This window comes from Neltuma alba, unplaced genomic scaffold (genome assembly GCF_004799145.2).
Source record: "Neltuma alba isolate B1F8T4 unplaced genomic scaffold, ASM479914v2 tig00012617_pilon, whole genome shotgun sequence".
Taxonomy (NCBI): Eukaryota; Viridiplantae; Streptophyta; class Magnoliopsida; order Fabales; family Fabaceae; genus Neltuma; species Neltuma alba.
Window position 1 is genome coordinate 439,026 of NW_021637059.1, and position 12,464 is coordinate 451,489.

Consider the following 12,464-nt stretch of genomic DNA (forward strand, 5'->3'; position numbering starts at 1 on the left):
TCTCTCTCTCTTCCCCCTCTCTGATCTGCAATAAAAAAGACTTGTTTTTATTATAACCACTAGCCAGTCGCTCTTATATATATGTGTGTGTGTGTGTGTGTGTGTGTGTGTGTGTCTACACACGCGTAGATTTATATATTAATAAAATATGGTTATGATGGTTGCATGCGAGTGTCAAATTATAAATGGTGGGAATTTGTATTATTAGGGAGGCTCATATCATTGTCATAGTAAAAAGACAATTTATTAGTTCATGTTAAGCATAAATATCATCAATACAATTAAACTAAATAGGGGATCCTTATGTTGAGGGAACTTTAAACTAAATATTAGGAAGAAAAGTATATTTTCAGCTTATTTTGATGAGTGTGTGTGTGTGTGTATCAAAATGAGCTGTAAACAAATTTTACAACACATGGCTCATGTTTAGCTTAAGGTTCTCATAACGACTCTATCAGATATATAGTTTAGCTTTCAGCTTAAAAATAAAGAAAGATATATAGTTTACTATTTTTTTTAAATTTTAAACAATTTGGCCTTATAAAACCGAATCGTGATTTATTTAACTATATTTGTATATGGCATATTGGCATACAATGTAGAGGAATTTTTATGTCCACGGGAGATTTCTTGAACTATTGATTAAAATCTCACAATAGCCCTATTAAATTTTAAAATTTATACAAATAAATAACTCACTTTCTTTTAATTTTTTCTTTTTTTTAATTGAAATGTAGTAAGATGAATGATTTATTTCTATCTGATTTAAAGGGTTGTAAGTTAAATTTCAGGCGGTATATGATCAAATGAAAAAATATCATGCTCAACACATTTTAATCTATATATATCTCTGATATTTAATATTTATCAAATATAGTTTATAAATAATGCCATGCACGGGTCTCTTTATATGCATAATTATTAAATATTAATTATTATCTACGTTGACACGAGGGATATATAATATGGTGAAACCCATGCATAATTGTATATGTCTAACTAAATTAAATGACATAAAGATATCTCTTTTCAAATTATTACTAAGAAGACATGTGATTGATATCAATCAACAAAATTTGATGTTAAGTTTCTTATGATGATTATGTAAGAGTTTCAATTATCATTATAATTGTGATACTGCAAAACTAAATTATAAATAATGGGAAATAATCTGAAGTGAAAAAAAATAACTAAACCTTATTTTAATCATATCCACTCTTTCTGCAGCGAGCATGGCGTGGGAAGCGAGGGGGCGCAAATACGAAAATATTACTCGCAACAGATAAATAAATAAATAAATCACAGAAAAAGCGCGAGCCAAACGAGCCGCCGGCAAATATAGTTTAATGCCTGTCATGCCGGATATACTGGTGTTGAATTTTCTTATTCTCGAGGAGGATAATGAAATAATTTATTTTATTCTTAAATAAAAGAACTTAATTGAAATTGTCCTTTAAATTCGTAATTCTTTTAAATTATCTTTTTTCATTGCTGATGTTAAAAAAATTTATCAGATTATCTTTTAAATTATCTTTTTTCTTTGAAATTGTCAGAACTAGACCAGGTTAGACCACATATTATCTTTTTCAACCTGAGGTCTTATCCAAACCAGACTTTAGGTTGATAACTAACACGATCCAATATGGTCCATGCACACTTCAACTTCCTCATATCCAAAGTACATATAAAAATATATTATTAACCAATTCATACAAACTAAGAAATATTAGATAAATCATTAAATGTGTCTTAAATTGACAAAATTTGCCTATTTTATTCTTATTAAAGAATGTGGTTATAAAATTCTCATATTTTTCTGATGTATTTAGAACTCTCTTTCTGCCTTATAAGAAAGAGTAAAAGTGAAAAAGTATCATTAAATTATCTTGTCAGCTGCTTACATTTTGAACTAGAGGCCATACTCATTTAATTCTATTTATAAGTTACTTTTAACATGTTTTATTAAAATAAAAAAATCTTAAACTTCATTATATTAGTATTAAAATTTAAATTTTTTTTAATTTTATTGTTATTTAATATATATACACTTTTTAAAAATAATAACAATGTACACAATAATAAATGAAGGATAAAACATTACTTCATACTTAAAATTTAATGAAATGATAGGATCAAAAAAGTATTTTATTAAAAAAAATTGATTTTTTATACCAAAAGAGTTATTATCGACCAAGTATCAAGATTGCAATTCACAAATAAATAGCAAGAGAGTAATACTATCTTTACACCCATGTAAAAGACCAATATTGTTTTAATGAATTTACGGGCTATTTGGTGATTACGAATCACCATTGCTAGATTGCTTAAAAAATATTATATTTTATTTTAATAATATGTTGTTACAATATTAATATTTTAATATTTAATAATTTAAATATTATTTATTATTTACAAATCTTCACACATAATTTACGAGTCAACAAGTCCAGTATTATCTTATTATAAATAATCTTATTTGAGATATTATGAGTAGGCACTTATTCCAACGATTCGTTACAAATGAACATTTTAAATTCACATACCTTTTGGAAATGTAGAACTCAATTAGTGAACTTTTTGAAGGAGGACTTATAAATTTTTCAGGAAGAGCTATAATTTATTACACTATTTTAATTTGCAACTCGGTTAATGTGAAAAACACCGCCACATATAAATCTAGGATATACTAGTTGAGGTGTAAGAAATAACTTAGTTGTAAGTTTTTGGAGGGTTTGAAAATATTAACAATATATTGACTTATAAATTGTGCGTCCAAGAATTATAAAAATCTTATAATTTCAATATGATGAGCCTGATAAGCAAGTTATAAAAAGTAATAGTTCAATCACTTTTGAACAGCAGATAATTCAGACAATTGTTACTCTAAATAAGTTTCATAGCGTCAACACCAAGTCACTATGGACATTGATTTTAGATAAAAATAAACATTTTATCATTTAATTTTATACAAGATTTCAGTTTGATCTCTTATTAACTTTAAAAAAAAAATTTTAATTTTTTAACCATGAAATTATTATTCTTAAATGATATTTTTTATAATAATCAAGATTTTTTTAAAAATTAAACTTAATCTGTTAATATTTGAAAATGTTTTATTAACATTTAAGATCTTAATATCATTATTCTTTGTGCATGTTAATAGTTTTAGGATTAAAAAACTAAAAATAAATTTTTTAAAGTTAAGAGACTAAATTAAAATCTAGAATGAAATTAAAGGACTAAAAATATTTTTTAACCTAGATTTTATTCTACTTTTCATTCCCATAAAATTTCAGCCCTTCAAGTTCGCATGCCTAAGAGTTGTAGCAGTAGTGCTAGGAAGGAAATCAACTTTATTTTAGTAAACCCTAGCTATATCCTTTTTTAAAATTTGTAATTTTACAAATAATCAACTATGAACGCATGCCTAAGTTGGAAAAAGAGAGACTTAATGAATTAGCCACTCTTTTTCAATTTCAGTGAAATAATTAAAAGTAGCTTTAAGAAGAAATTAATAATTAATGATAAAATTAGAAAAACACATTAAATGTTGTGAACCACATCCTTCCTCCAATTTAAAACTTATAAATAAGATGGGAGGGAGTAACTTCTAGGGCTATTTATGACTCCGTATGATTCAGGCATACCAGTGCTCCTTGTGGCTTTTTTTCTCTTCTTTTCTTGGGCCAGAGGTGGTGGTGGTTTAAATGGTTCGAGAATGGGGACCTTCGGAGTGCTCACAGCTATGAGCGGGTCTCCCAGTGTCACCTTAAATATGCAACAAAATGGGAGAGACTTTTGTTATTAAATATAGTTAATATTATAATTTCCAACTAAATACTCCTTTAGTCTTATTTATGGTGCAGGGAGAAAAGAAGTTTTTTTAAACCTTATTTATAAAGGAGAAAAAAATTTATATATATAAATATACAATTTCACTGTTTATTTATTATTACATCGGCTTTATTCTTAAAGAGTACTATAATGTTATATGCTTTTGGTTTTATTTATAAGGCATGGAGAGAAGGAATTTTTTTATCCTGTTTATAAGGCAAAAAGAGAAATTTTTTATATAGATACATAATTTTATCTTTTATTTATTATTAAGTTGACTTTGTATTTATGACGTATAATGTATATTAAATAAGAACAAAGTAGAAAAGTTATTGAATTTTAATACAGATCTATTATAGTTTAATGTTTTTGTTGATAAGTATAAAATACATTGAAAGTAACTTAAAAATAAGACAATAAGAGTATTACATATGAATAAAATTGAAAAGTTATGAGATCTTAAGACATAATTAATAAAAGTTTAAGTTTTTTTTAATCTGTATGAAACATGTTGAAAGTGACTTATAAATAAAATCAGAAAATAATGTTCATTAAAAAAATATCCATACTATTCCTTTATTGTCGAACTATCGCTTTAGTCCTTTTTAATTGTCACTTGTAGTAGTTTCTCACATATTAAGGAGATCATTAAATACATAAAACCTTTCACTTTTACCCTTATTAAATACCTAATTATTTTTTTTTTCTCATTCATTCCCTCTCTCTTCACCTTTACATTTGCCTTTCTTAATTAATAAGGGTAGAATTGAAAATGAAACATTAAAAAGAGTACAAGTAACAAATAAAAAAATGAAATTTTTTTCCTTCGAGCAACAATTAAAAAGGATAGGAGTATTACTTTATACTCCACCCAGGTATAGGTGGCAAAATGGGGGAAGACAAGCTTCTTTTTCAGACCTAAAGTCATTTATTAGCGTATGTGTCTAGCCGCATCCATTCCTTGTACTAGAAAACGGGAGGAACGTGCATTGGAAGAAATACCATACTCCAACCAAAAAAAAAAAGTTCAAATTAATAAAACCTTTCAATAAACTGCAAAAATTCGAACTTAAATATTTTTATCAGTAAATTTTCACCACCAGAAAGCAGAATGCATAATGGGTAACTTAAGGCCATCATGGCCAAGTGTGCACGTCAAGTCATGCATGTCACCTTACCAAGTATCTTAAGTAAAGTTTCTTACATTTATTGTGTCAAATTTTTTAATTATACATGGACATACTTTTTTTTGGGTTTCATATGAATTTATAATTGAATGCTATTAAATAAAAATATTTTAAAAATAGGACATATGATTAGGTGTGATTAAAAAACTTGACATAATGGATATAAAAATTTTAATGAAAATATTGTTATTATTTTATTCATAAGTGACTTACTTAAACTATGACCACATATCCTGGAACCTTGACCTAAATAGATGCATCCCGAGTTCGAAGAGATTACTTCTTAATACAATTTGTTTTTTTAATTTATTAAAATTTCACGTACTGGATCTTGAATACCAGCTACAAAAATTTGAAGGCCTAAAATGAAAAACATTAAATATTCATTGCTAAATTATACTCTTGTATGTTAATTTGGTTTATTTTTGTTAAGAAAAATGGGTTTTTAAAATACATATTTTAATCATTTAAATATTAATTTTATAAAAAAATTTAATATAATTTAATATTATATTTGTTTTTAAATAATTTTGTTTTAAAAAATACCTTTAGCAGCCACAAATCACCATTTTACTGTAAGGAAGTAAAAGATGGCCTTGTTTGGTCAACTGAGCCTTCCTACTACCTCGCAATATCAATGCATCTTTTGCTGCCCCCACAACAAATCCATTTTTACTATATTTTTTTCTCACTTTTAATAACTCATGAATCAATATTATTTTGGGTATTATTATATAGACATATAATTAAGTATTAACTACCTTTAAAATATTTAATAAAATAATTAAAAGTAATTAATTTTCAAAGACTTATAATTTTTCAAAACCATTCTTTACTAGGCTAATATGAAAAAGATGATGAAAATGGTGAGGATATGACATCTTTAAAATGAGTCGTCAAAGCATTCCTTGCGAAAGTGGGAACTACCATTAAAGAAGAATTAAAACTATTGTTTGTGGCTTTGCTTTTCTTCACTTGAATTGTAGGAGAAATTTATCTGAAAGATGAGGCATAAGCCTAATTACAATTTGCCCAATATATATCACAAAATCAAACAGTGGTTAAGGAACACATGGATTTATTTGAGATGGGTCTCACCTCAATGTTACCAAATGGCTCTCTTTGTCAACAAAAATAGTTTAAGGATGTGATTCATTTTTACTAATGAGTGGGTTCAAATTCATATTTATTAATATTGATTATTTCTTTTCAGAAGATTAACAATATTGTCTGGAACTGTTCGCTGAGTCTTGAAAATTTCAATTTGTACAGCTCTCGTTCAAACCAACACGACTAGTTTAGGTGAACTGAGCTTTAATAGCTCATTAAAATTGAAAAAGTCTTGTGGATAAAAAAAATATTGATAAATGTGCTTATAAATTATTTCATTGACAACGTTTCATGTAAGGACATTGAAGTCAAACATTATTAAATATGAATAATTTCCTTAATTAGTAAATATGGTAAGTTTGAATTCATCTGCTAATATGAGGATCTGGTGTGATCTGTAAATATCTCTATAAGTATTTTTTGAGTCTAGAAGCATATTTTGACCTAGTAAATCCCCAAGATCCAACTCACTTAACTTTATTTGTAAACAAAAAAAGAAAAGAAAAACACTAAATATGTCCTTATTTATTCCGTGTTTTTTGCCACTTTTGTTTTTTGTTTTTTTGCAACATTATTTGTTATGTTCATTTAAGGGGTCTTCCCTGTACTTGGGAAACATTGTCTTTTTTTTTAAAAAAATTTATTGAAAGAGTAAGCACTGGAGCATTGCAACAAGTGCTTAATCATAATATATTCCGTGTATAAGCCCATCAAGATTGAGATTTTCGACTCCAAAATCCATCTTTCTAATTGTTTGACAATTTAAACTGGTTGGTAAAGCCTAAAGTTCACGTAAGTGGACAGTTTAGTAGAGCCGGTAATATAGGTTAGACCCGCAGGTTGAACCCGCCAACCCGCCAAAAGAGGCGGGTTAGGGTTGGCCTTTGGTCAACCCACCACCACCTGAAAAATATGAGCCCGCACAGTCACAACCCGAGCCCGCCATGGGTCAGCCCGCGGCTTGGCGGGTTCACACCTAATTTTTTTTTTAATTTTTATATATATTAAAATATTAGGAGGTAGGCTGAAAAGGTAGGAAAAATTTATGTTTGAACTTGTATTTTATCATGTTTGGAGTTTAAACTTTGGATAATTGTATATTTTGTGTTTTAATATGTTGTAATTTTGTGTGAATGCTTGGAATACTTTAAATTATTTCTGATTTTTTTTAATTTTTTATTATTTATAAGAAAAAAAATTAAAAAAAAAAATCTAGCGGGTTGGTGGGTTGACCCGCCAACGCACCTTAGTGGATTAGGGTTGGCAAAATACCAACCCGCCAAAAAACGGGCCTTTTGAGCCCGACCCAAATAACCCACAACCCATGACGGGCCAACCCGCAACTCGCGGGTTGGCCCGTTTTACCAGCTCTACAGTTTAGGAGGGGAAAAAGCAATAAAAGATGGAAATAATAGCACACCATTGATCGATCATGAGGGAGCGTTTGAATCTTATGCACCTCCTCAGTTGTACTTGGAAAGCGTTTTTACTTTTCTGGATGGAATCCAAGTTGGATAGAGAAAAATAAAGTAGTATGAAATTAGAATATAACTCATAAATTAATAAAGATGAAGTATCACAAGATTATGAGGAAACAACTCAACAATTTTTTTTCTTTCTTTTGAATTAAACTCTGAACATGGAAGATGCATGAATTACATTGTACATTCTATGTAATTTGAAATTAGCAATCTAAGCTTAGGAAGTGGAAGGTTGAAACTCACCTGCCACTAGTAAGAGGGTGTTTTAGTTCTTCTCTGAACTGAACTATACATCTAATGTTCACATAAAAGATCAGTCACCATTATCATCCATCACAAGCATCCATATCTTCTCTCATATTCATACTTGAATGCTGAACTAGTCTTACTAATGACTGAACCACTTCTGACATTAGTGGTCGAAATTCCAGCTCAGGCTACCAGAAACAAGAGGCAATTATATGTATGTGTTAGCATTCTTAGACCTTAATGCAATCATAATCATGTCCTAACAATATGTTTCCATTAACGATAAAAAGGATTGGATGCAGGTCCTGGTTTAAAGTATGACTCACCTGAACACAAAGAGCAATTATGTCAGCAAGCCTCGAGAGTGATTTAGGAGGGTAAAGTCCTCGCAAGGAAGGATCCACCATTTTCGCCAATGTATCAATGTCATGTAGCTGAGGGGTGGCCCAACGAACAAGACATTGTTCTGATTTTGGCTTTGACCTGAAGATTCACAAAGAAGCAAGCAACAAAGCATTTTCACACATGACATGGAGGTATTCCATGGAGTACTACGGACCCAAAAAAGGAATAATGTGTAAGTACCTGTCCAAAGGCTTTCGACCTGTTAACAGCTCCAACATGACCACCCCAAAACTATACACATCACTCTTCAGGGTATAAGCATCAGGTATTGAACACTCAGGTGCATCATATCCAGCCCCAAGATTTTGGCTAGTGCGCTGGGAAGAGACAAAGATTTACAATGTATAGGAAAGTTTTCAACAAGACGAAAAAAAATGCTTTTTAGATATGAAAAAAGACTGTCACAAGATAAACAGGCGTTCCAAAAGAGTGAGGCACACCAGCCCAGCGTCGCCTGCCCAAATCAAGTAATGAAGTGGATACCCAATTGCTTTTGCAAGTAAACCCTAGAACTCAGTCCAGATGGTCATTGGAACTGGGAGTGGTTATAGCAGTCCTACTGTTGCAATATTCTCTTGATAAATCTTTGGCGATCCCTTGTAAAGTTCATTACATCCTTCTCTTACCCTTTTCAGTAAAATAGTGATGATATCCTTTGGTAATGCTGGTCATACTTGATGCTCTCTATTGGGGCTGCTGTGGAAATACTGAAGCAGCTGTATTTTTTGTTATGATGGGTCAACCAAAAATATTTAAATCTTTTCTTTTTGGCAAAATGGTGAAAGCATCATGAAAATGGGAAGCATCTTATTGCCAAAACAGATAACTAGGCTTGAAGTACCTACTAAAGCAGGTGATATTTCCAGAATAGTGAAAATGGATTTGGACAAAGAAACCATGTACGGAAGGGAGAAAGAGAAAAGGTGGTAGGAGCCTTATCAAGAAGGGGGAGCTTTTTTTTTTTTTTTTTTTTTCCCCTTCCGGCCAGTCAACTATCAAGAAGGTAGTGGCAAAGAGGTTGACCCATCATGACATAAAATACAGCTGCTTCAGTATTTCCACAGCAGCCCAAATAGAGAGCATCAAGTATGACCAGCATTACCAAAGGATATCATCACTATTTTACTGAAAAGGGTAAGAGAAGGATGTAATGAACTTTACAAGGGATTACCAAAGATTTATCAAGAGAATATTGCAACAGTAGGACTGCTATAACCACTCCCAATTCCAATGACCATCTGGACTGAGTTCTATTGATGGAACTCAATTCCAAATTCAGTATTTAAACGTGGAAAGTAATCTAGAGTGCAAGTCTAATAGATTCAGCTACAAGCAGTACACAAGATGAAAGCAAACATGCGCACAGCTATTCAAGAGGTTAGTCTCTCTCTCACATACACCCTCTCACACCTCACAGCCCATGATTTAGTTACAACTTGGTCAATTAGTTATGGACCGATCAGCCATGGATTTCACTGGAAGGATACCCAAAGCAGACAAGAGTCATCCGTGTGGTAGTAGACCTTTTGAGCAAAGCAGCCCATCTCAAGGCCTTACAACACCACTTGATAGCTGTGGACGTGGCACAAATCTTCATGAACAATGTGATTTAGCTCCACGAATTTCCCCAAACCACACTGACAGAAAGAGATAATATCTTCTCATCAAGTCTTGGAAGGAGCTCATCAAGTTACATGAGAAAAAGTCACTCTACTCAGCTTATAATCTCCAAACAGCTGATCAAATTAAAAGGCGCTCAGTAGATGAATGAAATGCAACCAAAAGTGTATGACGGGAGAAAATCCAAGTCAATGGCTCAAGTTGATTCTGCTGGCTAAATTCTGTAATTCGTATGATTCCAACGGCAGTGGTACATGGAAATGAACCACCAGCGCATTTACCCTATTAGCAGGAGATTCAATCAATGACCTAGCGGACAGGAGTTTACAAGAGAGGCAACAATTGACTAGCTTAAGCATCATCTACTAAAAGCACAAAACCACATGGCCCAAAATGCTAATAGAAGAAGAACATAGAGAGAACTCATGGCAGGGGAATCTAGTTTATGAACTTCAACCCCTTCAGGAGAAACACCCTCAACAATTTTTCACTTGGCAAACTAGTCACAGAATAAAATTGACCCCATGAAATGACTCAAAGGATAAGGAAGGTAGCCTACAAGCTGGAATTACTGGAGAACTTGTGTCTATCCAGTTTTCCATGTCTCATAGCTCAAGAAGCATAAGGAAGATGACATTCCGTTAGCTCAGAGCTACCTAGAGTGGACAGTCAAGGTAGATTTCCATGGAACCTAAAGTTAAATTAACAACAAAGTTAGCTTAGGGGGGAACACTACCCTCAACTCAGGCTCTTGTCGAATAGAGACACTTTAGGAAGGAAGATGCCACTTGGGAATCAGTCCATGCCATTCAAGAGCAATTCTCCCCACTGCCACAAGCACTTCAAGGAAAAGGATTAATCATCTCTGCTTTTTCTTTTTTTCTCTGTTTTTTTCCCAGCTGGGGAGGGGGGATTGAATGGTACATGAGCTGTAGTAGTTAATAGTTAGTTATTACGTGAGTCATGTTTTATGCCTAACCAACTTTCACAATCTCTCTATCAGCCCTATTATCATAAATATGAGCTAGCTAGTCTCATTCCTCAGCATAGATTTGAAAACTTGTTGGAAATGGGTCTTCGCAATTTTTGAGACATTCATATTACTTTGATCAAAACGTCATTTTGACCAACACCAATGGGTTTCCAAGCATTCATTATAGGACATTAATCAGAAGCAGTTCCAACCAAATGGCTTAGTAAAAGGACCAAGTAACTGATTTATCAAGAAGCCAGAGTACGCCCTACCACTTTAAAACATACTTCAATAGATAGGATTTTCTAAGAAAGTTACTAAGACCAAACTGAGCACAATCTTTGGTAGACTGAACAAATAACGAAAAACATGTTAAGGCATCAGCAAAAGCAGGGGAAAACTGGGCAATTTTAATCTTCCTATTTCAGGAGCACGTAAATTTTTTTTTTTTGGGGGGGGGGGGGGGGGGACCTTCAACTATGGATTTCACAGGGTAAACAACTTCATAATACTTGAGGGCTAAGAAAAGGGAAAACCTGATGGAAGGATGCCAAACCATAGTCTGAGAGATGAGGGTTGAGTTCATTGTCAAGCAGAATATTGGCAGACTTGATGTTCTTGTGAACTAAAGATGGAGAACAAACTTCATGCAGGTACCTGAGTATTTAAATTGTATCCCATAAATTAGCAGTGCCAGTCATACTAACATTCACTCAATGTTTACAGAAATTTTATTTGTTGAAATAAGATCAGTAACAAGTTGATACTCTAATATGGACTACGCAGTCAATTTTTAACGTAGAAGAAATCTCCATGCAATATAAACTTGGAAACGAGAACCTTTCGTGTTTTAATATGTTGATAGATGTATAGTCCAAAGTTAAATAAAGAAGACCCACAGAAACAAGTTATGAAGTATTCTTATTTCACAAGAACGTGCAAAACACTGCACAAACTTACAAGTACACCAATTCAAACTGCTAAACCATGTCTATATGCAGGAAAGTTTTGCTCATACTGTAATTAAAAAAAAAAAAAGCAAAAAGACAACAACAAAAACACACGGAGAGAGGTAAAGAGAGATAGAGAATCTAGCAGCTGTGCAAAAGAATGTCCACTTACTCAACTGCTCGAGCTGTGCCTAGTGCGATGTTAACTCTAGTATTCCATGTTAGTGGCTTGCTGAAGTCGTCTGACACATGTAAAAATTCATGCAGAGAGCCATTTCGGAAATATTCATACACTAACATGTTGTCTCCTTGTTCTGAAGAATAACCAACAAGCTCAGCAATATTTGGGTGGTGAACTTGGGAAATTTTTGATACAATCTGAGAGAATTCCTCTGGAGAGCTGCCATGGAAATGGGTAGAGTCAAGTTTTTTCACAGCCAAAACCTGAAAAAACAAACAGTACAAGTATCTCTGAGAGAAAAATAATTGCTATCATTCTTCCATTTACATCCAAGGTTGTTCCCAACCCACATTAATGTATAGTTATGCCATATCCATTGAAAGGCATTTGACTCTGTGATAAGCAGCAGTAGTGATGCTTTTACGGATAATTATCTGCCAAATGTTTTAAGACCACATTCATGCTTATTTAGAT

The 12,464-nt window shown here is 32.1% G+C and overlaps 1 protein-coding gene across 1 annotated transcript; it reads right to left on the reverse strand.

The window, feature by feature from the left end:
* Positions 1–7,724: 7,724 nt before the first annotated feature.
* LOC114729248 (protein STRUBBELIG-RECEPTOR FAMILY 5) lies at positions 7,725–12,253 on the reverse strand (the record flags this gene model as incomplete). Its single annotated transcript, XM_028916239.1, has 5 exons — positions 7,725–8,049; positions 8,188–8,344; positions 8,447–8,583; positions 11,396–11,516; positions 11,982–12,253. Coding segments are annotated over 5 exons (798 nt in total), but the record flags the coding sequence as incomplete, so codon positions are not given.
* Between the last annotated feature and the right edge of the window lie 211 nt (positions 12,254–12,464).